This window comes from Oncorhynchus tshawytscha, linkage group LG01 (assembly GCF_018296145.1).
Source record: "Oncorhynchus tshawytscha isolate Ot180627B linkage group LG01, Otsh_v2.0, whole genome shotgun sequence".
NCBI lineage: Eukaryota > Metazoa > Chordata > Actinopteri > Salmoniformes > Salmonidae > Oncorhynchus > Oncorhynchus tshawytscha.
Genome location: NC_056429.1, coordinates 58,212,685 through 58,239,579, shown reverse-complemented (window position 1 = coordinate 58,239,579; position 26,895 = coordinate 58,212,685). Strand labels below are relative to the sequence as shown.

Sequence of the window (26,895 nt, the reverse complement as noted above, 5' to 3'; positions counted from 1 at the left end):
GTTGCCAGATCAATATCCACAGAAACAGACTCTTTCCCTCCCCCATTCAGAGGACAAATATCTTTATTTTTTACAGCTTTCCTGCTCCATATACACTATCGTTCAAAGGTTTGGGGTCACTTAGAAATGTCCTTGTTTTTGAAGGAAAAAATGTGCTTTTGTCCATTAAATTAACATCAAATTGATCAGAAATACAGTGTAGACATTGTTAATGTTGTAAATTACTATTGTAGCTGGAAACGGCAGATTTTTTAAAATGGAATATCTACATAGGCGTACAGAGGCCCATTATCAGCAACCATCACTCCTGTGTTCCAATGGCACGTTGTGTTAGCTAATCCAAGTTTATCATTTTAAAAGGCTAATTAATCATTAGAAAAACCTTTTGTAATTATATTAGCACAGATGAAAACTGTTATTCTGATTAAAGAAGCAATAAAACTGGCCTTCTTTAGACTAGTTTCATATCTGGAGGATCAGCATTTGTGGGTTCGATTACAGGCTCAAAATGGACAGAAACAAAGAACTTTCTTCTGAAACTCATCAGTCTATTCTAGTTCTGAGAAATGATGGTTGTTCCATGCGAGAAATTGCCAAGAAACTGAATATCTCGTACAACGCTGCGTACTTCTCCCTTCACAGAACAGAGCAAACCGGCTTTAACCAGAATAGAAAGGAGTGGGAGACCCCGGTGCACAACTGAGCAAGAGGACAAGTACATTAGTGTCTAGTTTGAGAAACAGACCCCTCACAAGTCCTCCACTGGCAGCTTCATTAAATAGTACCCGCAAAACACCAATCTCAATGTCAACAGTGAAGAAGCGACTCCGGGATGCTGGCCTTCTAGGCAGAGTTCCTCTGTCCAGTGTCTGTGTTCTTTTGCCCATCTTTAATATTTTATTTTTATTGGCCAGTCTGAGAAATGGCTTTTTCGTTGCAATTCTGCCTAGAAGGCCAGCATCCCGGAGTCACCTCTTCACTGTTGACGTTGAGACTGGTGTTTTGCGGGTACTTTTGTCCATTCCGACCCAAGGGCTGTTGCTCTAATGACACCATATTCCATATACAGTGTACTACTTCAGACAATCATGTCACCCCATTTCGCATATAGTGCAAGTGCACTACTCAAAAGTAGTGAACTATATAGGGAATAGGGTGTTATTTGAGATTTGCCCCGAGGTCTCTACCAGTGTGACACAGACTACAGACTGACAGTCAACGATAAAGCTGGTGATAAAACCCCTTAGCAGCCCAGCTCAGAGTGATAGGTGTCGAGATGGAATTGCCTTGCGCTCCCAAGTGGCGCAGCGGTCTAAGGCACTGCATTTCAGTGCTAGAGGTGTCACTACAGACCCTGGTACAATTCCAGGCTGTAACACAACTGGCCGTGATTGGTAGTCCCATAGGGCGGCGCACAATTGGCCCAGCGTCGTCCGAGGTAGGCCATCATTGTAAATAAGAATTTTACTTGCCTCGTTAAATAATGGTTAAATAAATTAAAAACAACACACACGCCAACATAAACTCTATGAATGGCTTTACAATATGGAGGATCTTTCATGGCATCGGTCAAAACAGCCACCTATTAATACACACTCTGTGGTCACAGACACAGGCCGATGATCAAACATCACCAACAACTGATGGAGATGGACTCAGGTTTTGACAGCAGAAACAACCAAACACAGACCCAAGAAAGGGTGGTGGAGGTATAGTGCAGTGGATTTCTGTCTCACCTGTAAAAAGCTAGAGGTCTGAGGGTTCCACTTCTCCTCTGGTCTCCCGTGCCAGGTGTTGAGGATACTTAAACACACCTGGAGAAGACAGAAACAGATCAAGGGTTGAAGACAAGAGAATGACTGTCAGGTAAACATCCACAGGCCCTGCCTCCTACCCATCCACCCCTCAATCAGAGGGAAAGCTGAGAAGCAGTTTGCCCTGGCCCCCTCACCAGAGTGCTACCTCTGCTGTAGAAAGCCCACAGTAATTCTTAGAGCAGCTGTCTCCTTCCATTATGAAAATAGATGTTCCTTGTCAGAGTCTTCCTAATGAGGAAGAACAGATGAGGCAGGCTCCAGCACCTTCACGGCTTTTCACCAGGGGAGAGGGGGAATAGTGTGCTTCTTTTTCATTTTGGCAACACACCAAAAATAAACTAGTGTGAAGGGAAGGCTACTCAAATCAAGCTCTCGCTCTCTCCACTCCAAGCTGTGAGGTTAACAGGTTGATGGTGCCACAGAGGGATCACTCTGGACAGACTGGTGCTGAATATACACTCAAATTTGACATCTTTTCGTGGAAAGCCAAAAGTTGAAGGGACGGTAAACATTTTTCACTAAATGAACCAAAACCCCAACATTTAAACTGTTGATTAAAAGCTAGGCAGTTGACCCAACTCCTCACTAACCCCATAACCCTGAGTAACTGTATGGGACTCACTTTCCCGTCGTTGTAGAGGTTTGGGTTAAAGCGCACGCTGTGTCCCCCGGTGGTCTCCAGGTTGACCAGGGGTGGGGAGTTGGGGTAGTCCTGGGGGAAGTACACGTCAAACTCAAAGCAGCCGTTGGCATACGGCGTGTCTGCCGGGCCAGTGATGAGAACCTGCAACACACAGACCACAAGGGGTTAATTACAGTTCACTACCCCCCTTTTTCTTCAACAAACCCATTACCACTGGAGGTGGCTGACACAAAAGGACAGCATTTTTCGCCTGAATATCTCGTGGCTATTATAGAAATTCAATTCATTTCCACACTAGCTAATCAATCAAGGAGACCACAGGAAGTGAAATAAAAGAAACAGCAGACAAACAGGCTTGGGAAGGTCCCAAAAAGGATCAAATAAGGGAAAGGGATCTTGGTTATTCTGTAGGAATACCCTTGTGCTTTCAGTGACCAGGAACTAAAGACCTTTTGTCTGTATAAGTGGCTCGGTCTGATCGATACAGGGGAAAACCTTGTGGGGAGGTGGACCGCACTCCCCGCTCTGCTCTGTTCTTTGCTCACACGCGCTGAGTAGCGGGTTATTAGCTAGTCACAGGTATTCAGCCTCAAGGATGGCATGCCCGAATGGGGGGGCTGTGATTTACTGCATTAGCCGCTCGCAGAAGGCCCTGACAGCGGAGGGCTAATCTGATCTGAAACCCACTGCACCGAGACCTTGTTTCAAGAGCATTTGGCTCTGGCTTTTTAAAACAAAAAACCCTTTCAGAGTTTCTGTGGGGGGCCAAGCTCAGAGAGACACTATCTAGACCAAGGAGGAAGGGCCAGGGATGCAAACTGGTGAAGGCCCCCAAAAAATTACATGCACAGAAACATGCAGAAAATCTGTGTAAACTGCTAGAAAACTGTAATGAGGTTTTCACAACACCAAGATTGTGCTAATGACGTGATACCAGGCCAAGTCTCACAACACTGAGTAGTATCGCGATACATCGGGACTTGCTCCGTCCCCCAGGACGCCTGTTCCCATTTTGTATACTTTCTGCACAATACCCTGACCCTGATATTCACACCTCTACTCAATAAAACACATTGAATTTAACTTCACGCTTCAGCGTTTCCCGAAGGATTTTTTTTAGAGCAGCGGTGGCAAAGTTAGTGTGGGGGTGGCAGGATGTGGGGGTGGCCTCCGACCGCAAACTGTAGAGACCGCAGAGACAATTTAGCTGTTTTAAAGCTAACTTCCAGCAATTCTACACATTTTTCCATGGATTATGTAATGTTCTTATGCCATCTGAGTGACTCGTAAAATCAAATGAGGGCCCCAAGCCATTTTTGGAATTTTAGATTATCCCCTAGTCGAATGGTGGCAACTATATAGCAGTGACGGCCCGGCGCTGCTAAAATTTAGTATAGGGGAAACACTGCACTTTTTACTGTATAACAGAAAGGGCTACTGCAGAAAATAACTGATTTACTCACATCCAAATGCCTACCTGTGATTGGGCATGAGGAACGTAGTAAGGAACATAAATGCATAATGATCTGAATTTTCATTGTGTAAGGAAAGGGGAAACACACCAGGTTTATATGAAACCATCTTTATCCTACTCTTCAGACAACTTTACACACAGCCTTCCAATGAAAACGCTGCGTTCGCCTTGCAGAGGCAGTTGCAGTGCATTCGGTGTGGTGCATACGTTGGATTTATCGAACGTAGGGGTCAAACTGTACGCGTCGACGGCTTGACAGAAATAGTAGCAGAAGGTGAACGTTGAACTTTTGTTGCACACATATCCAGATGATGCTGCGTACTATTTTGTGCAAGGATGCTGTCGGTGTGTTCGAAGCATTACTCTCTCTCCCACACACACACACACACACTTAATCCCTCTCCCACACACTGCTCCCAAAAGTTAGACACCAAACAGAATTTAAGGAACATCAGATGGATTTTTTCCCCCTTCAGATTTACCTTAGAATGAATTACATTGAGTAGGCATAAGCATCTCTTAGAGTAGGCTCTGTATCCCTTTTCTGTTTTTCCTGTGCAATCCAAATGTGTGCATAGCCAAAGGGTACCATGTTAGCTAGCTAGCCAGATAACATGACTAAACAAGGTCGTTTGTTACCAAACCAAAAACGTACGGCCCACGATTAGTTTAAAAAGGCTCGCAACATGGTTTATAAAAATACGCAAATTATGCGGCAATTTGCGATAGAATGGGGTTTGGCTAGAAACGCAAGGCTTTCAGTGACGTTAAGGCGCAAGCATGACCGTCCCTGTGCTCCGTTTTTTCTCTGGCAGTGGCACTCCGAGGCTGCGCCACAGTGAAGCCCAGTCAGGCTGGCCTGCTAGTCCTTATAGGCCAAATTAAAATATATCTACATATCCATAACAAAACCCCATCACTGTTTGCACACCCCAAGATCACCATCACGGCTAAATAACATTTCAAAACCGATGGGAGATGGGCAGAGGGAACGGACGGAGAGAAGCAGCAGAGTAGGCTTATGGCTGGTTAGGGGGTGTCGGCTGGCTCTACACAGCTGTCACATTGTGAGATCAAAACGGTGAATATCCCCTTTCATCCCTGAAGGGGGAGAGGGGGAGATCCTGAGTGTGTCCTGTGTTCTTGCATCAACAAACAAGGTGTCTGAGTGAAGTTTCAGGGAGGTTAGCTTTCCCAGCTGTAGAGGAGGAGAGAATGGGGGGGAGAGCTGGCCACGCTGCCAGCTGAAGAGAAGGAGAGAATGGGGAGGGGAGGAGGGGGGAGAGCTGGCCACGCTGCCAGCTGAAGAGAAGGAGAGAATGGGGAGGAGAGAGCTGGCCACGCTGCCAGCTGAAGAGAGCAGCTTGCTGATGGGGGAGGAGGAGTAGAGGCAGAGTGAAGCAGGCAGCGTGGAACAGGAACAAGACACAGAATAGTAAAAAAAAAAAATTTATATCAAAGAATCACTGATCCGGGGGAGAGAGGTAGGACGATACGAGAAGACGTGTGACGGTAAAGAGAACGTGGACACACTGTAGGTAGGTAGTTGGTGTATGTGAGAGAGGGAGAGAATGTGTGGGGAGGGTGAGAGTCAAACACCGACTGACTGACCCCTGTCTCAGCAGCGTCAGGTGTGAGGAGTAGCATGCCTATCCAAACCAGCAGAGCGCTCGCAAGATAGCTTGAGGGCACCAAGTGTCACTCAGGCGGTAACTACATTTCGACATTAACATTCAGACACGTTTAGTGCGCTTCCCAGAGAAGTAGGTGGGAAAACTGGAGCAAGTGGTTTTGCTAATAATGTCTACTAAGATCGCTTGATGCTACCGCTCCCGGTGAAAGAATGATACACTGTTTATGGCAGCATTTTTTATTTATTTAACTTTTTATTTTTATTTTTTTAAACTATGCCAGTAGGACAGGAGCTCTCTGGGGACACTTGAAATGAGGGGGGCAAACAAGCCCAGATGGGTCACTAGACATCCACAATGTCCCACCACGTCCTCCAGCCTCTATCAACTTGTGGCCCGTTCTTGTGCTGCTAAGGAAAAAGTTGTGTTCTCGGCAGAAATAGAACCTTAGCAGACGAGGGTTTTGACATTTACCAAATGAGACTTTGCCATTAATCAGAAAAGGGGTCAGGGCCATGTATTAAACGTCATTGGAAAATGAGTAAGACTTTCAATGACGGCATTGGAATACGAAGCCATAGGCTATCAAGACGCAGAGTCCCCAACAGACCAACCCCAACCCCCTGCTGCAACAACCGCAAGTAGCGCAAGTCCTGTGGTTTTAGTGCCCCAGACGGCATCCATTTGACTGGAACAGTCCTGGAAACACCCTGCTCACTTTTACAAGCATCATCATTCCTTAGAGAACGAAGAACGTGTGACTGAGTGTAAATAGTACAGCACAGAGGACCGTAGAGGACAGGGCAGTATACATCTGTACCTTCATGATGTCCAGTCGCTCTTCGTCGCAGCGGACAAAGACACTGGAGGAGGAGGAGAGGGGCAGCGAGGTGGAGAGCGTGACGGCCTCCTGTGCCAGGCGGCGGGCGCGGGCAGCGCTGTTGGCGTCGCTGGCGTTCTTCACCTGAGACATGTAGTGGTAGTTCACCTTGAACACCAGCTTCCCATCATCGTCCTCCGAGACCATCTCAAAGGTGTCTGCCAGGGAGAGACCCAACACAGGTATTAATGTCAATACCCACTGGTACTGCTGGAGAGAAGGTTTAAACACTTTCAAAACGGTTCACTACACATCAAAAGAATAAAAGGCATGAAACAAACACCCTGTTGGCATATCATGCAAATATCCTCCCACTTGGATGAACAAGTACACATGTATCTGGCAGTAAACCTCTATTCAGTAATGACATGGCCCCTATGTCCTTTAATCATATTCCACACCGGGGTTCCTGCCTTGATACCTTGGCTCGTCGACCGTCTCTTTCTTGTACTTGGGCCAGAGCAAGTCTGTTTACATTCATGTCACTTGCGGTTACTTTAGACGTGTGCCGTGCGCAAAAAAAAATCAATTGCGGCACAACAAAAGTCCCGTAATCAACCACGGCGTGGCAGGATGAGAAGTGACAGACAGAAAATACCTTCCTCCCTGCAGACAGGCAGCAGGACTGCGTTATCTATCATTTCAGAAAGGGGTAGGAGGGGGTTTGGGGCTGCGCTGCTGCTGTGTTCTGGGCATTACGTGCACTGAGGGAGGGACCAACCGACAGCCAGCCTCAGAGTGAAGAGCCCTGCCTCTAGTATGTCTAAGCATTCCTCCTCTGTCTTGAAAAGAAACATTTCCACATTTCCAACGTACGGTACCCACCAAACCACAACTGGCCCAACTGTACACCACACATTGAACACAAACGCACAGAAACAAACGCACACAAACACAGAAAAATGCACTCACCAAACTGAAGCTTCTTCATGATGGCCACGTACTTCTCCTCTAGTGAGCGTAGGATGGACATGGGTTTGGGTCTGGTTGTTGCCTTCTTCGAGGACTCGGCCAACTTCCTCTCTGATGGAGGGAAAGATAAAAAGAAAACCTTGTTACCATGGCAGGTTCAAAGTCATCCCTGTCATCCCTGGCTTACTGCTGTGTCCACCTGGATCTGGGTCCAGACCTACCATCTTTACATTAATCTTCCTGGCAAACAAACAAACCAACCACACTGTGATAAAGGACTGCTGAGGTTTACCGCTTCATTGATATTACTACCTAGTCCACGCCGACTAAATCGATTAACATCGAAAACACAAAACGGTCATATTCAAGCCATATTCCTCTTCGGCTCAACAAGATTATCTCAGAATATGATGGCATTCGCAGGTAATGGCAGGGTTTGTCAGACCTCCTCATCCTCCCATTTTCACCTTCATATTGATGATTGAATCTGCAATCCGTTGGGAGATTCTCCCACCCCCTACCGTCCAATTTCTTCTGGGTCTTGTCGACAGATGTCCAAGACAAATGACAATGGAAACGGCCACCAATTTTCGCACCGACAGTCGAGAGACGGGATAGAAAGCAATTTAATGCATTCACATAATTAACGGTCTATTTATAGCACCCCAGCCCCGCTCTCATCCTCTGCTTTAGTTACTGCTACCTGGACAGATGTACCTCCCATTAAATTACTGGTGCATTTTACTGGCCTATTACGACCAGACTTAGGATGCAAGGGGGGGGCCGTCGATACTTTATTTACTCTCAGTTCTGTTGGCACGTTAGCGTTGGATATCAATATTTCTTGGAACAGTTTCCCAGTTTAACCAGTCTAATACTAGGCTGTAGGAACAGAGCTTTAAACGCCCGCCTCCTCGTAAGCCTGTCACTGGGCCATTTTAAAGACGAATTAAAACAAAACGCATATCGGTGCAGCCCTCTATGCTGCCCATTCCCTTTTGGAACATGAATCCAGTGGCCATTATCATATGAATTTCCTTGTGTAAAGTGACGTCTGCATTGATCTGAGCATTCCCACCCCCATCCCCCAATACAGCCACCGGGGGAGGGGCGTTACAGTCAATCATACGTCAGATGCATCGGTTGGCAGCTTTCTTCAGCAACGGAGCTCCCTGACAGAGGGTTTTATGACCCGATGCCCTCGCACTACCGAACCCTCCTGTCCTTCTCGTGACTGTCTGCACTATGGGTCTCCCTGCACCGTGGGGACGCGGACAGAAGGGCTGCATGGGGCCTGTGGGACAACAGGTGGCCACAATAGGACAAACGTCTCTATTTAGCATCAAAGCGATGTAAGAGAACGGGTTAACTTTTAACCTGTCACTGACAGAGTGGGGTTGGAGTTGGGTCAAGGATGTTCAGGCCTAAAACAGGACGCATTTCCTTGATTAAGATCAAATTGAGACTTAAAAGGCTCCAAGTCAATGACAGCCCAGGGAATTTGTACTTGTGGAGACTAAACTTAAGAGACCCATTTTCTTGTCCTTGTCCCAAGAACACACAGGACAAAAGGGAGAGGTAGCGAGAAAAATGTAGACTGGGAAGACATTTGGGACCTGCTGAAATAATTCAGTCAAATTTCTAGGGGGGAGAAAATCTTTTGAAAGAGCCAAAACCAGACAACCTTTAAAAGGCACTGGCTAACATTTTACTGTGTCACTTCGTATTACAATAAATGTCTGTAAAAAAAAAGCCAAGGAGGGTCCAGACTAATAGTCCCCTTGCTCGGCATGGTTTGGCCCTAGGCCAGAGAGCGACGTGTGTGCGGCCAGCCTTACCCTGGTTTGCCTGCCGTAGGCTGGTGGTGGCAGCGTAGACAATCTCAGCCGTCCTCTGGATGTCAGGCACCAGCAGGGTCAGGCCCTCAGGCTCTGGGTCTGAGCTATCAGGCTTCACCACGCCTTTTGCCTTGTCTTTCTTTGACCTGAATAACAAAAAGAGGAGTTCAGTAAATCAACATAATCCCTGCCTGCAGTGACATATATCGCTAATTTACTTGCATTGCAGTCGATCACGGAAGGAAATCTGAGGCGACAAGATTACTGATGGGAATAGAAATGTTCAATGGTCCTAAGGAGTGCTCTACAGTGCAACAATTAAACATTTCGGACGGTTCTGTAGATGATACCCGTGTCCATCTGAAAAGGAGCATATTGCCCAGTGAGCCACAATCCTGGAGCAAAATTGATATACCCATTCCCAGTATTTTTCATGCTCTGTTAAAGGGGTGTGCATCGAATGGTGAAGCCTCAAAACCAGGAAGCAAAGACCATCTGACCCAATGTTCAGACAAATGTAACGAAGTGGCAAGGACACCATTCCTCTTGTCCAGGTGCCATGAATACTTTAACCAGTTAGTGAAGACTTGCAGCATAAATCATTTGGCGTTCACAACTAGGTAAGCAGAGACATTGAAAAAACCTCCCTACTTTCATCCCAGTTAAAATTAAAATAAGTCCCTGCATCAAAACTCCTGGGTTAAGTGGAAAACCCCAGGTGGCTGAAATACACGAGGGACGTTAAAACAGTCCTTTAACCTTGTGCATAAAAACGCAGTAGGAGCTGAGAGGAGAATGGATTCCGCGGCCTTGCTGATGGGTGGCTGAAAAAGACACTTTCCACATGACCTTTTGTGAAGTTGAACAGCCGCCAAGTTCCCTCCCCTTTCTCGCCCCTCTGCTCCACCAAGGACAGTCATCGAAGGTCTTCTGTCACCAACCCCCCCGTCCTCATCGGCCATTTCATTCCATTCCATTGCAGGCCAGGCGGCCAACACATGCCTTGGCAGGCTGGACACAGATGGGGAGAGACAGTTGAAGAGAATGCCTAACGCTCTGCTGTGGATGCCCAGCTGTCCCAACCACCCCAAGGCCCTGCTTTCATTAGAACTCTCTCGGTGTGTCCGGACCTCAGCCCTCAGAGTCCAGCCTGATGTAATGCCTGTGGATATGATGCTTATGAATGCATTATCGCTGAGGCCTGACGGAGCCGATAGCAGGGCATTTTCCTTCCTCAACCCCCCACAGCTTCATGCTGGACCACCCTCAGACAGTAATCCTAATTGTGTTGCTGATAAGCAGCAGGGGTACAGACCACCAGGTAGGTCTGTCAGTCTCCCAGGGTGGATTGGCTATTCTGCTGTACATTTGAAAAAAACTGTCATGGGTCCTGGCATGTTTGTTGGTGGGACATTCAAGAGGGAGGGGCTGTGCCTTCTAAAAGTAACACCCAGCTGGAGCATTAAATTCATAACATGCCACCAGGGAGGAGACATGCATGTCTGTGGGAATCGTACATGTGCTGGAACGGTTTGATACGTCTCCACGGCTAACCACGCATGGCTCACATCCTTTAAATATTGACTCCTCGGATGGGATCCCACGGAATACTGAAGATGTGTGTAGCTAGCGTAGAGGCTAGGAAGAGGTTAACAGTGCCTTGGCTCCTCTGAAGTGTCCTGCTACGGTCTTTGCGTAAGCTCAGCACTGGGCTGGATGGTGGGGGGAGATATATGGGAGGGGGTTAAGGATCCTTTACACAAACTGTTAATTGTGTTGCTGAAGCAGAATAACATGGACTTCCTGCACACTTTGGGGCTGTGATTAATAATGAATGGTCACAGGCCCACAGGTCAGGTCTACAGGCTCACTACTGCTGATGACTCACGGTCTAGAGACCAGGGAGGAGGCTGGCCCAGGATCGAACCCCCTTGAAACGCTAATGCGCGGCAGAAACAATCAATTTACATTGATTACATTGGCAGTAAGACTTTATTCTTTGCTTGTGTTGTATGTTCTTACTCTGTCCGTTTAAGTCCCCACCTGAGGCGGTTAGTGTAGGTGTCCACGCAGGTCTTCATCTTGGCCAGCAGCATGCCCACAGACGTCTGTCCCTCGGAGCTTCCCTCCTCCTCTTCCTCCTGGCTGGGGTCTCCTGACAGAGGCAGCAGCAGGGGCACCAGGGCCGTGGAGGTGGAGATGGCCCTCAGCAGCTCCAGCAGCGCCCGGTACAGGGGCACGTGGCGAGCCATGTCAAGCACTGAGGGGAGAAGAGAACACAGGAACCAGGGTGTTAAGGAGGAAGGTAAACTCAGACTGGAGAGTGCATAAGCGAGAGCCAAGAGAAACATGGTAATAGGGTTGTTTTGGAAACAATCCCAATAAAAACATGGACAAAGACAAGACACCCATAATACCGACACCTCTCCTGCGATCAAACTACGCATCGCTGTAAAAAGGAAATCCGAATTGGGCTGGCACATCTGAAGACACACACAAATCGAAATTGGCTTCCAAGACACCAATTTAGAATTCAATATAGGAGTACATGAGAGAACATAACAAGAGTATCCGTCACATGGTCTTGAGTCAACCTGTGTGTGTGTGACGGGATAGATGGGGGCAGGTCGGAGAACTCCAGATTGCACTTGGAGAAAGGAGAGGAGCAGCATGACTAGAGATGGATTGTAGTGAGCAGAAAGCTAGTGAAAAGGGATATTAAATATGATTAGAGTTCCACGAATGGACAAATGACATGCACACACTAGGAACAGCCCTCGGGCTGCCAAAACCAAAGTCCAGAACTCAATTTAAACTGCTCACAAACAAAAACGTGAGCCCAACTTCTGTCCAATACCAACTCACGTCCCTGAACGCAACTGAAAAATAGCCCTGTGTTCCAGGCCCTGAAATGAAGCCGAGCCAGCTAGTCAGGAGGGCAGTCACCAATGGAAGCTAATCTAAAAGGAAAGCCTGGGGCCGAGCAACCCCCTCACTTACGTTCCCAGGTACATGATTGAATCAAATAATGAATCTCAGGGTGTCATTTTCTAGAATGTAGGACGAGTCAGGGAGTGTGATAGATTGGAAAATCCACAGCTGTGCTGTGGTCCAAGGAAAAGGGGGAGTGCGGGAGAGAGAAAGAGGTGGAGACATATTACATTTGCGGGGAGGGAATAATCCTGACGTGGCTGTGACAGGAGCAGGCCCAGCTGTTTGTCCTGCAGCTTCTTCATTGTGATGGGATTCCATACAGTATAGGTCCCCCTCATCCGCATGACGAGGACTGACAGTTCCCACTTCATACCCATAATGGAAGTTTAAATAACATTGAGTTGTGGTGGCGAGCCTGCTGAGCTAGGCCCCTGCATTCCCTTGTGAGTGGCTTGCACGAGACAGAGGGCAGGTGCACTCGGCGACCCACAAACCCCATTAAAAATCTAACCTGGTTCCACGTGGTTGTGCTGTGAGAAAGGCCCTGGCCTGGGACAGCGTGAAACCGGGGTAAAAGGATGTGCTAGGTTTCTTTGTGTGTGGTTGGTTGTGTTCCTAGTTGGTGGGGGGAAATAAAAAGAACACCCAGACATAATCCCTTGGTGAAAGGAGAGGATTTTTAGGATGTATTCAAAACGGGTCTGACTTGGAGAAGCACAAAGGCAATTTGATGGATTAGAACAAATCTAGCAGAGAGCACCGAGGAAGCAACCTTGTCCTCACTCCTTTGTCTGACGATGTCCTCCCGTTTATTTAGCCACATTGTTTACCAAGCTGTCTGAAAAGCATAAAAATCACTTCTTGTGGCCTACATCCCTTAGATGTGTTTTAAGCAGTCCGTGGACAGTCATACTCCTGCTGAACCAAGATCGTGTCCATCATTGTCAGAGGCATATCCGGTCTGTGAGTGGAAAGAGATTTGCGGTGACGGCACAGACATTTCCATTCGCGTGTGTGCGCGTACACGTGTGTCACTGTCGACCTGAGCGCAACGGTGTGCTCAAATGGAGCAGGACGGCCCTACACTTTTGCACCCAGTCTGCTTTACATTTATATTGGAATTCCCGGCCCCAACGTCCCTTTCCCAGATTTTTAACATTGACCTCTCGTCACTTTAATCTGCTCCTCAATCTTCTCTAGTGTGTGGGCAGCACCCAGAGCAGAGACCAAATCCCCACGCTACTGATTCCAATTACCGCTAGGCTCCGATCAACTGGTATGATTGATGTGGGAGATGTCACTATTATCCTTATGTCTAATGTCCCCAGTGTTGAGTGAGTGTGTGTGTTGCTTTAAACTCCTCCATGTCTCTCCCTCCCCCCATTCTCCTCATACTCTCATGGTCAAGTACATCCCTTGTTCGTCATCATTTAACTTGGACTAGAACCAACAAAATAGCCTTCTCTGCGCAAGGAAAGAAGATGGACTGAGAATCTAATAATACATTAAGACTCTTTTTTCCCCCAAAGGGTGATAAAACAAGGTTAGGAAATCTAACGACAGCAGTAATGCTGCAGAGACAAACATGGGTCTGATATGACCTTCGTTCCTTTAAGGCAAACCATAATTCTGCCCATCAGATTAAAATAAAGGACACAAAAAGTCACAATAGGAGGGGCACCTCCCCAGACTTTAAATTGGGAATAAAAAAAGGTTATCTGTGATACTCCGACAGACGAACAGAAAAGGAGCTACAATGTACTGGACATCCATCTTGACCACAACTGACAGCCTTATTCTAAAAAAATGACAAATAATAATTATTCCCTAAATCTACACACAATACCCCATAATAACAAAGCAAAAACAGGCTTAGACATTTTTACAAATGTATTAAAAATAAAATAGTGGAATATGTAAATGTGATAGGTATTCAGACTCTTTACTCAGTACTTTGTTGAAGCACCATCGGCAGCAATTACAGCCTCAAGTCTTCTTGGGTATGACGCTACAAGCCTGTCACACGTGTTTTTGGGGAGTTTCTCCCATTCTTCTCTGCAGATCTTCTCAAGCTTTGTCAGGTTGGATGGGGAGTGTCGCTGCACAGCTACTTTCAGGTCTATCAAGAGATGTTCGATCGGGTTCAAGTCTGCGCTCTGGTTGGGCCACTCAAGGAGACTCAGAGCCTTGTCCCGAAGCCACTCCTGCGTTGTCTTGGCTGTGTGCTTATGGGCGTTGTCCTGTTGGAAGGTGAACCTTCACCCCAGTCTGAGGTCCTGAGCACTTTGGAGCAGGTTTTCATCAAGGAGCTCTGTACTTCGCTTTGTTCATCTTTCCCTTTATCCTGACTAGTCTCCCAGTCCCTGCCACTGAAAAACATCCCCACAGCATACTACCACTACCACGCTTCATCGTAGGGATGTGCCAGGTTTCCTCCAGATGTGACGCAAATCTTGTTTCTCATGGTATGGGAGTACTTTGTGCACCTTTTGGCAAACTCTAAGCGGGCTGTCATGTGCCTTTTACTGAGGAGTGTCTTCTGTCTGGCCACTCCACCATAAAAGCCTGATTGGTGGAGTGTTGCAGAATTGGTTGTCTTTTCCACAGAGGAACTCCGGAGCGCTGTCAGAGTGACCATCGGGTTCTTGGTTACCTCCCTGACCAAGGACCTTCTCCCCCCGATTGCTCAGTTTGGCTGGGCGGCTAGCTCTTGGAAGAGACTTGGTGGTTCCAAACTTCATACATTTAAGAATAATGGAGGCCACTGTGTTCTTGGGACCTTCAATGCTGCAGAAATTATTTGGTACCTTTCCCCAGATCTGTGCCTTGACACAATACAGTCTTGGAGGTCTATGGACAATTCCTTCAACCTCATGTCTTGGTTTTTGCTCTGACATGCACTGTCAACTGTGGGACCTTATATAGACAGGTGTGTTCCTTCCCAAATCATGTCCAATCAATTGAATTTACCACCGGTGGACTCCAATCAAGTTGTAGAAATATCGAAGACAACCAATAGAAACAGGATGCACCTGAGCTCAATTTCGAGTCTCTTAGCAAAGGGTCTGAATAGATATGTAAATAAAGTTCGTTTTTTACATTTTGAATGCATTTACAAAAAAAATGTAAACCTGTTTTGGCTTTGTCATTATGGGGTATTGCGTGTAGATTGATGAGGGAAAAAATATTGAATACATTTTAGAATAAAAATGTGGAAAAGTAAAAGGGGTCTGAGTACTTTCCCAATGCACTGCTTAGCTAGGTGCTTCATACTAAAAACAATCTGAGCAAGCACGTGAGATGCAGGCAGGCGCATGAGATGCAGTCTGGCGCGGAAGATGCAGGCTGGCGCGGGAGATGCAGGCTGGCGTGTAGGAGCAGATGTGTGAGCATCTCATGTGAGCAGACACATGGCCACAGAGTGTCTGAGCGGGGAAGGCGGGAGACAAGGAGAGAGAAGTTGATAGAAAAAGCGTGAGAGAGAGGAGATGGAGCACTGATGCATTCTCTAAAAACCCAGAATCTCAACCAACCAGAGACAAAACAGAGACGCTCTTTGCATATTGTATTTTAAAAATAAGGCCAATAGCTAACATCTTAAATAGTCTTACAATGGATTTTTGTGGTTTAGCAGAAACTTGAGACCTTGGCTATGCTACAGTTTAACAAATGGCTAGGAAGGTCGGTGACACAAACCAGTCAAAATACTAAAACATATTTATCTTCGCACTGTGGCTTGGTTCAAGTTTAATTGGCTTCGACAGGGCGCACAACTGCTTCTGACACACGAGAGAAGATGGGGAAATCGCCTTGGATTTATCCACGGCACTTCTCATCGAAGCTGGAAGAGCATGGCACTGGCTCGCAGCGGCAACCACCACCACACGTTGATACTCATCACAACATTCCTCAGTCTATTTGGGCATCTGTGAGAAAAATTATCCCCAGAACATCAATAGCCTCTCACCCAATATAAAGCCCTTGCAGGAAATAGGGCTAACTAACCTGATAGGAATATGACTAAAAAAGTGACAATTGAGAGGAAAGTGTGCAAAGCAAATGCAAATTGGGTTTGTTCCACCAATTGGGTGCCTTTAGAGAAGTGTAACTTGGTGGGGGGAAAAAAACAAAAAAAGTTATTTCAACAAATGTGAACATTGTCATAAAGAGCACGTTCAACTTAATAAAACGCACTCTTCCCCATCTCAAGATGTTAAATAAGTGAAATAAAGTGCCTATTAAGGACCAAATAAAGTAACAGGGTTGACGACGTCATCTTATATCAGCCATAAATCCTTTTGTGACAAGGGGAATGGAAGCTTGAGGTGTGCAACAGGGCGGGGCAATTGAATGCAAGCTTCACAAAAAAAATGTAATTGTTAAAAAATGTCAAGCCTGTCTGACGTGTAATATTCGACACTGCTTACTTGATCACAAAACACCAGAAAATGTCAAAAGAGTAGAACCAGCTGAGCTCACCTGCTTTTACACTAGGATTTGAGTATTATATATGTTCAATGTGTTTTAAAAAATAAATAAAAAAACGTAAAAAGGAATAGTTTCACCATATTGAAACAAGAGTTCAGCTCACGTAAAAAGGTTGACTTGAAAATGTGGAACAGGTTTTTTTCCTTCCTTAAAATCTATCACTAATAACAAGCAATAAATGATCTTCATAAATGACTGTCAAAGCAACAAAATAACTAAGGTTTGATAATGATAGCAAAACTTGGAGAAAAGTTGGATTGAAGTGGGTTAAAACACTTCCTAGAAGTCAGAGGATGCACAGAGGGACATGTCAGATTTATTGAATTTTCCATGTCGTCTATATTAAAAAGGGCACTTCATTTAATATAAACAGGCTTTTAAAATTCTATATTTGTACACAATTTCCACTTAAAGGGGCTCATTTTAGGGAACAACCCAATTCATTAAAGAGAATGAGATCAAAACATTAAAATGTGGCAGTGGAGCCGTCCTAATAAGTGCCAAGACATGATGGCCTGAAATGTCTCTTGGCTGCAACAACGCATAAACAATTCAGAGACGACATCCAAAAAGCCACAAGGCAAGGGGAAGGCATCTCAAGTACTCTATTCGCAACTTTACTTAGAAATCACATAAAGTGGAGCAGGTTGAAATATTACATCAAGTGTGATGCTGAAATACGACACTCCAGAGTTGAGAACCAGTCGAGGGTTAGCTGCATACATAATGAATGTGCAACAAGCATTGAAAGTATAAAGTCTTTGCTAGTCCTCAAATCAAAAGTACAAGCATTAAGAACAGAGTGCTCCCTGAGCACCCCAGCCATGTTATCTAGGCCTAAACTGTTATTATTGTCAATGTAACAACACACCAGCCATTTGTTTTGTTTTTATGACTAATTTTGATAGGGAGACGTTGCGGGCAATTCGCATCACTCCGCTAACGGGAAGCACAGAAAATGAGACCCCAGAGCGTAGATGTCTACCTTGTTGTGATTAAAGTCATAATTCAACATCTATCATGGTCCAAAACACACAGTCATGAAGAGGGCACCACAACACCTCTTACCCCTCGGGAGGCTGAAAAGATTTGGCATGGGCCTTCAGATCCTCAAAAAGTTATACAGCTGCACCATGGAGAGCACCTTGACTGGTTGCCATCCAGGAGCTCTATACCAGGCGGTGTCAGAAGAAGGCCCTAAAAATTGTCTAAGACTCCACCCACCCAAGTCATAGACTAGGGGTACCGATGCACCAAGTCTGTAACCAACAGGTCCCTAAACAGCTTCTCCACCCAAGCCATAAGACAGAGTTAGTTGAATAGTTAACCAAATAGATTCCCGGACTACCTGCATTGACCCTTTTAGCACTAACTTTGACTCATCACATATGTTGCTGGTACTGTTTATTATACTTTATTCCTAGTTATATGTGCAGTGCCGTCAGAAAGTATTCACACCCCTCGACTTTATCCACATTTAGTTGTGTAACAGTCTGAATTTAAAATGGATTAAATTGAGATTGTCACTGGTCTATTACACACAATATCCCATAATGTCAAAGTGGAATGATGTTTTTATTGTATTTTTGTTTTTACAAATGAAAAGCTGAAATGTCTTGAGTCAATAAGTATTCAACCGCTTTGTTATGGTAAGTCTAAATAAATTCAGCAGTTCACTTTTGCTTAAAAAATTAGTGTGCGCAATAGTGATTTTTTTAATGACCACCTCATCTAAAGGAGGGAAACCATTCAGGGTTTTCACCACAAGGCCAAAGGTGACTTTAAAACAGTCCTAGTTTAATGGCTGTGATAGGAGAAACTCGAGGATGGAACAACATTGTAGTTACTCCACAATACTAGATTGACAGAGTGAAATGGAAGCCCGTACAGAATACAAATTGTCCAAAATATGCGGTCTGTTCACAACAAGGCACTCAAGTAATACTGCAAAAACAAATGTGGCAAAGCAATTAAATGTTTGTCCTGAATACAAAGTGTTACGTTTTGGGCAAATACAATACAACACATTAATGAGTACCACTCTTCATATTTTCAAGCATAGTGGTGGCTGGATCATGTTATGGATCTGCTTGTAATCGTTAACTGGGGTGTTTTTCCAGGATAAAAAAATAAAATGGAGCACAGGCAAAATCCTAGAGGAAAACCTGGTTCAGTCTGCTTTCTACCAGACACTGGGAGATTAATTCATCTTTCAGCAGGACAATCGACACTTGAGTTGCTTACCAAGAGGACAGTGAATGTTACAGTTTTGACTTAAATCTGCATTAGAATCTATGACAAGACCAGAAAATGGTCGTCTAGCAATGATCAACAACCAAACAGAGCTTGAATAATTTTGAAAATAATAATTTATATATATATTTTTTAAAAGGTAAATGCTGCACAATCCAGTTGTGGAAAGCTCTTGGAGGCTTCCCAGAAAGACAGCTGTAATCGGCGTGTGATGACACTGCTCTGGATGAAGTTCATGGTTGGGATTGTACACTATACCGTCCAGATGTCAATCTCAATATAAAAAACAAATGAAATTATCAAATTGATTGTTTGACATTTATAAAATTGCATAGCGAATATGGCAATATGAATACTGTGCTCGTTATGTTTTTCGCATGAGTTATACAATAAGAAATAAAATGGTAATGATTAATCTCCAAGTGGCCACTGATTTAGCATAATTGAACACGTCACAAGTAGTGTCACTTCATCTAGTGGAAGCGGAAAGAAAACGGCTTAGGATTCAGCAGCGGGCTGCATAATCTGTTTGGATATCCAATAACAGCGCAGCGACATGTTTTCAGGCCCACCTTCGGCTAAAGCGGTGCCCCTGTGGCGTCAGGTTTGAAATGAGATGAGAAACCAAAAGGAAATGAAAGAGAGCTCAAACAAGAGGCCTGTGCTTCTGGGAAGGAGGGAGGAAGGGAAGAGGGAGGGATGAGAGAGCGCGACGCTGCCGTGTGTACTTGACAAATTAGTGTTCGTAGAACTACCAGATAAGAGTGCCATCGGCGGCGACTCCTCTCCTACCACCGACGCTGTTGGCAGCTTCAATACAAGAACAAGACTCTACCTTGCCCCTTTTCTCCTGTTCCCAGTCTCCTGCTCCTCTAATAGCAGCACAGTAAAATGTGTAAAAGACAGGATCCTGTGTTTTGCGCAATCATGTGAGAGAAATATTTTATCCTGTATTTTAAACCATATTCAGAAATGATAATTGCACCACAAAAATTCAAGCTATGGTCTCCATTTATAGCTGGGAAGGGACCTCTACTGTTTCTACAAGACCAGCGGAGTATGATTTCTGTTTCAACTTGTTATTGTTTACTTTGGTCAATTCCTACTAGCACAGACTTCGTTGATAACTAGAGGGAAAATGTACTTGTTACAACTGTGATACGTGGTCTCATCTAGCTATCTTAAGATAACTGTGCCAATTTTAAGTGGCTCTGGATAAGACTGTCTGCTAAATGACTAAAATAAAAATGATACTCCTGAACCATCTGACAACAATTAGGTGACAGTTTGATGAAAAAGGTTCAAATCCAGGTATGTCACATGACTGTGCAAAACAGGGCCCTAGATCGAGGCTAGCCAAGCAGTACTACGCACAAGGAGGTAAGTGGGAATAAGAGCAGCGAGTGTGGGAGAGGCGCCACGGTAGCCTGGTTGCTCCTTCTGCGGGTCCCCAGAGGTGGCAGTGAGTGACAGCCTGGCACAGGGCACAATGTCCAGCCAGCCTTGTTAATCCACAATTGGAGGTTAGGCTCAGGTAGCAGTAGGAAAACTGTAGTAAACAAATAAGAACGTGGCAAAAGGGGAATGGGAAGGAGGTCAATGCCTATAGCGGAAATTGCTTATTCGAAATATGTTGCCGAGGATAAAAAATGGAATCGGCAAGGTTTACGCTACACACTCCTTTGCAGGGAATACCTGGTCGGTCTCTGCGATTAAATGGAGTCATGTGAATAGGCTGGCCCTGTCATTATGTTACTAAGCCAGTGGGCTCCCTGCACGTTTCCATTCCCAGTTCATCATGGGAGGTGACAGAGGTCAATAAAGCAATAACAGATAAGGTCCCACCACTAACACAGAGCAGCATGGTAGATAGTTCTGGGGAATTACCCAACATTTTGGTTCTTTTTTTGTTTTTTAAAAAACAAAATTGACTTCACATGTTCAATTATTTGAATTCCATTTCCTTTGTTTTTTCTGAGAGCACAATGGAGTTTCTCTAGAGATAAATCAGATCAAGCCTGAACTGTGGGATGTATACTGAACAAAAATAAAAGCAACAATTTCAAAGATTTTCCTGAGTTACAGTTGACACAAGGAAATCAGTCAATTGAAATAAATAAATTAGCCCTAATCTATGGATTTCACTTGACTGGGCAGGGGCTCCGCCATGGGTGGGCATAGGTCTACCCACTTGGGAGCCAAAACTAGGTCCAGCCAATCAGAAAGAGTTTCTCCCCACCAAAGGGCTTTATTACAGACAAAATCCCGCAGGCGAAGAAGCCTGATGTGGAGGTCCTGGGCTGGTGTGGTTACACGTGGCTTGCAGTTGTGAGGCCAGTTGGACATACTGCCAAATTCTCTAAAACGACATTGGAGGTGGTTTATGGTTGAGAAATTAATATTGAATTCTCTGGGAACAGCTCTGGTGGACATTCCTGCAGTCAGCATGCCAATTGCACACTCCCTCAAAACTTGGGACATCTGTGACATTGCGTTGTGTGAGATGGCCAATTTTAGAGTGGCCTTTTAGTGTTCCCTAGCACAAGGTGCACCTGTGTAATGAGCATGCTGTTTAAATCAGCTTCTTGATATGCCACACCTGTCAGGTCGATGGATTATATTGACAAAAGGAGAAATGATCACTAACAGGGATACAAACAAATGTGTGCACAAAATTTGAGAGAAATTAAAATCTTTGCGCATATAAAACCTTTCTGGGATCTTTTATTTCAGCTCATGAAACATGCGACCAACACTTTACATGTTTAATTTATACTTTGTTCAGTGTAGTAAGGAGTTACCAAAATAACAATATCCAACATAGTGCAGAAAAAGCGGTAATTAACTACAATGACCATAATCCATTGCTCGCCTACACAGGATAGAGCGCAGGCTGCATCGTGAGGTATCTCTGCCTGAAAATACATGATCTAAGTGATTGGTATTCAGCAGACATAAAAGTATGCCTTATTTACTTTGACGAACTACTAAAATAGTGATTTGTCAGACAGCAGCTTTATAGAAATGAGATGACTTGGAATGAAATAAAGTAATCAAATATGATTCATGATTCCATGTGTTATGTTATAGTTTTTGTCTTCACTATTATTCTACAATGTAGAAAATAGTACAAATAAAGAGAAACCCTGGAAAGAGTAGGTGTCTAAACTTTTGACTGATACTTTGTATGCAAAAAACCCCTCAAAAAACACTTGTACATGTCTGAAATAGGACAAATTTAAGCACCCACTTAATTAGCATTATACAGTACATACCAGGGACATAATCAAAATTTGGATGGTGGATCAATTTAAGGGACAAATTCCATGGAGGTATAGCCATAATCAAGTTAAATTGCGTCAGCTTTTGTTTGTTCCTTATCAAGCACAAATTCTGAACCGTAAAATGCCTCTCCAGTCCTCTTGAGAAGACATCGTTTCTCTGAATGCTACAAAACACCAGGGACCTTAATCATTTTGCCAAAGTTGTAATATGACTCTGATTGGAGTCATTTAAAAAAAGATGGGCTGCCTGGAGGCTGCCTCTGTAGAACTCGCCCTGCTGATAATTGCCCTGGTCTGTAATTTCCCAGCATTAGAGTGATTGGTATGTGTGGATCCTAATGATCAGAGAGGAGTTCATCCACTCAGCCCAGTTGGAGGTAATTCTCTCATGGAATGTCTGAGCGCTTCCTTGCAAAGACAGAAAGCCAGGGCTGAAGAGCTTTCTACAATTGGCTTGAAAGTGGATACTGGTCGATAAGTGTTCACATGAACGGTCAACTCAGGGGCCGTGTCCAAATACCCATACTGGCTGTAGACACACACAAAAAATAGTTTTAAAGTATGTACATTATCGAAAGTCTATTATGCTGTAAATGCCCAGATGTCATACTAATTTTGGCTTTTCATCTAGCAGAATTCACTGCACAATTTTCTGGAATTTTATAGCCACAAAAAATTGGAAGAGGGGGGCTGTGAGTTTTGATAGGTAGATCTCTTCACGTAAACAACTAAACTTGGCTGTATGATTGCCATAGGCTGAGAGACATCCTATGACCATTAATTCCCTTAAGTATTTACATTGTATATAACTTACAAGTAATATAGTGTAACCATGTATATTGTTGTTGATTTATTAGCCATTCTTTTATGACCGTTTCATTTAATTAAATGTATGGACCGAAGATTACACAATACAACAGCAGTATCTGTATACATGATATGTACTGTCAACGATTAATATTACTACTGAAATTAACTTTCATTATCCACATTGCATTGTCCTGTATTTACTGAAATGCTGTACCACTATACTGCTTTGGCAGTATCTACAAATTGCATTTCATGCCAATAAAGCAATCTGAATTAGAATGAGAGCGCGCGAGTGACCAAGCGGGCATGAGCGAGAGAGAGTTAGATAACCAGCAGCAAGTTTATCATACCATCAGGAAGTGCCCGTCTCGACCTCATCAAGACTCTAACTAGCTACAGTAGCCAGCTAACTAGCTAAAGTAGCAAGGCTAATTGAGGGTATTTTGCTCTACAACTCCATATGAAACAGCCTAACTGTTGGTTGATCATTGTAGCCTACACCTCATCTTTGTAATTCCATTTTTGCATCGATTAGAAATCTCCCACTGACTGTAGCGCCGCTTTGATTGACAGTCAATAACAAGCTACACGTGTAAAACGGAGCGTCTCTGTTTAAACCGGTGCACTCATAACTGTCGTTTTATTTAAATATCGAATGCAAATGACATATCCTTGTAGGCTATGTAGCATCGTCATATCATTTATAAATATTTTAGACAAAGCCTTAAAAGAAAGCCACAAAAAAAAAAAGTCTCCCAAGTAATCGAATACTAACATCCGTTCAGATAGTCAAATAACCGTGCCCATCCCTAATACAAACGCTAGTTTCCGTCGCAAAACTTCAGTTTTACAACTATTTTGAGTATACACCCGTGTTATGGTTAAAGGAACAGTAAATTGCACTCGTTACCGATTCACCTCAGCGCTATAATCTGGTGAAGTATGTCAGTCACAGTCTAGTTAACAAATGTGATCAACCGCAACATTCAAACGAGGCTACAAAGAAAACTAATGGGACTGTGTTGACTTCAAAATCGGGGGTGTGAACTAGGTTTCTATTCAAGCGTTGATCGACATGGTAATGGCTCTATAGTATTGGAGAAAAGTTGAAAAAAAATGTACCCACCGTTACATCGTGTCATGTCGTAATGTACAGTACGCATAAAGCAATTATGTATGTCTTACAATCTCTCTCCACCAGGTGTAGCACTTCTATCATCCTTTAAAAACAAGAAATGGACAGTGACGGGGATACCTAGTAATTTTTTGCGTCATCATTGCATGCGATCATCATTCTCAAAGCCACTGTTTACTTCTAAGATCCCTTTAGCACTGCCCTAAAAACCAGATTAAAATTCGACACAAACCTTCAAATAGGTATGTAATGACACAAACTCTTTATAGTGTTTTATTTACATTTTAGAGGCGATAAGGTGATAAGTTGGACAGGTAGAGTGAAAAAAGCGATTTTCCCACACAACATCTCTCCTTCTCACTATCACACAGTTTCTTTTTCCCAACCTACATTTAAAAAAAAGACCCGACGGGGCTCATTGTCTTCTTTAATTATGCAGAAACAGGCAGCGTGGGGGTCATGTAATTGATTCTGTTGGAAAGGGGAGAAATTGTGCTTTACAATGGTATTGACATTACAGTTGATCTGGAAGTATTACGTTTTTGGGGCGCTAAAATAAGGTCAATTGAACAGACCAAGGCGATGTACAAAAGTGAGTGAGTTTACGTTACACTGTATCTACTACGCTTTGTTTCGGGACAACCTGGATCACTCAGAGTTCCAATGCAGCAATTGTTTGCTTGCTGAGGATTATAGGCTTGAGGTGAATTCCTTGATCTTGCAGGTCGCCAGCCTACGTAAGAAACTGGGGCAAACGCTGAGTGGAATGTTTACCTTTTCTACGCCGGTGGCTGAACGGCGTTCGTGTTTGTTGGATGCATCTCCACCTTGTTGTTATCCGACTGGCCGGAGTAGCCCGGAGCTCCCCTATCTGACAGTGGAGTCGAATGAGCACAGCAAGAGGAGCATGGCAATCAACGATGCTCGCATGTCACAAGCCGTGGAAGCCTAAGACAGCGGCCTCCCACAACGCAGTCTACAGTCCCAACGAGAGGCCCGGAGCGGATACAAACAACCAATAGTTCCTCCGTCCTGTTGCCTGTTCTTCCTGCACCTTCACCGCTGGGGGTTACCTGTGTCTGCGGCCACAGTGCCTACCCCTAAGATTTTGAAGTCGACATTGGCAACATGCTCTGGATCGAGCGGGGCTTCTCCATCTCCAAGTTGATTCTATCATAGTCCATGTGGGTTTTAATGACATGAAGGGCAGCTCTGAACAGTTGAAACTGGATTTTAAAAGAGCTGATTGACTCTCAACTAATAAAATACCCGTGTTATCTGGCCCTGTGCCCTCTCAATCGTGGCATTGAACACTTTAGCAAGATTCTCTCTTCACATCTGGTTACATGATTATTGAAGCTCAATGGGTGTAGCTTTGGTGGACAATTTCGATACCTTTTGGAAACTAAAACATGCTTTATAAAGAGGATGGGATCCACCCAAATCACTTGGGTTCCTAGATCCTTTCACAAGGCTGCGTTGAGACAATGGCTTAATGACCCAAGCCCAGCTCAGTTAATCCCTACTACCATTGTGACGCTGAGTTGTCATAATGCTTCAGCAAATGTACATTATACCAGGGGTTTTGGTAGACAATGCAAGTAACCTCATTTAAGTTCCTGTAACTTCCCTGAATGCCTCTGCTGATCCTACAGCTATTGTACAGTCATGTGCCTATGAACCAGTTTTATACTGTTAGCACTGAGGCGGTGTGCCCTAGTAGGAAGTCTACTGTGTGCAGATCACCCTGCACTAACATAAATAACATGAGCATACCTACTTCTGCTAAGCTTCCCAGTAAAGCAATCAATCAAAACAAGCATCCCAGAAGGTGCTCAAAATAGCCCATGTTAACATATGTAGCATAAGAAACCAGTTCCATGAAATCAATAATTTGCTAGTATCAGATGACATTCATATTCTGACTCTCTCTGAAACTCACTTAGATAATACCTTTGATACAGTTTTTGCAATACAAGGTTATAACATTTACAGGAAAGACGAATGCCAATGGTGGAGGTGTTGTTTATATTCCGAACCACATTCCTGGAAAGTTTAGAGAGGATCTCATGTGAAATAAGTAATATGGCTACAAGTTCATCTGGCTCACGTTAAGTCCATTCTTTTCGGAAGCTGCTATAGACCAAAGTGCTAAGTCAGTATCTAGATAACGTGTGAAATGCTTGATAATGTGCGTGATATCAACAGAGGTATATTTTCTGGGTGACTTAAATATTGGCTGGCTTTCATCAAGCTGACCACTCAAGAAAAAGCTTCAAACTGTAACCAGTGCCTGGTTCAGGTTCTCAGTCAATCTACCATAGGTAGTTACAAACAGCACATGAATGAAATCAACGTGTATTGATCACATCTTTAATGCTGCAGAAATTAGCTTGAAAGCAGTATTCAGATCCATCGGATGTAGCGATCACAATATAGTAGCCATATCTAGGAAAACCAAAAGTTCCAAAGGCTGGGCCTAATATATTGTGTAAGAGGTCATACAATAAGATTTTTGTGATTCCTATGTTGTTGATGTAAAGAATATTTGTTGGTCCTTGGTGTGTAATGAGGAGCAAACAGATGCTGCACTTGACACATTTATGAAATAGCTTATTCCAGTTACTAATAAGCATGCACCCATTAAGAAAATGACTGAAAAAAATTACATCCCCGTGGATTGATGAGGAATTTAAAAAATGGTATGGTTGAGAGGGATGAGGCAAAAGGAATGGAAAATTAGTCTGGCTGCACAACCGATTGGCAAACGTATTGCAAATTGAGAAATCATGTAGC

General features: G+C 44.2%; 1 protein-coding gene across 22 annotated transcripts in view; it reads right to left on the bottom strand.

Moving 5' to 3' along the window:
- Positions 1-26,895, bottom strand: part of LOC112254114 (baculoviral IAP repeat-containing protein 6) — a 136,564-nt gene that overhangs the window by 13,037 nt on the left and 96,632 nt on the right. For 19 of the 22 annotated variants that reach the window (XM_024426356.2, XM_024426459.2, XM_024426404.2 and 16 more), the window contains 6 exons: positions 11,218-11,455; positions 9,196-9,341; positions 7,358-7,468; positions 6,386-6,603; positions 2,440-2,601; positions 1,737-1,814 (listed from right to left, as the gene is read on the bottom strand). In XM_024426356.2, the coding sequence (XP_024282124.1) occupies positions 1,737-1,814; positions 2,440-2,601; positions 6,386-6,603; positions 7,358-7,468; positions 9,196-9,341; positions 11,218-11,455 (953 nt within the window). The remainder of the gene's footprint in view (positions 1-1,736; positions 1,815-2,439; positions 2,602-6,385; positions 6,604-7,357; positions 7,469-9,195; positions 9,342-11,217; positions 11,456-26,895) is intronic. The other 3 variants (XM_024426412.2, XM_024426485.2, XM_024426523.2) reach the window with 1 other exon arrangement.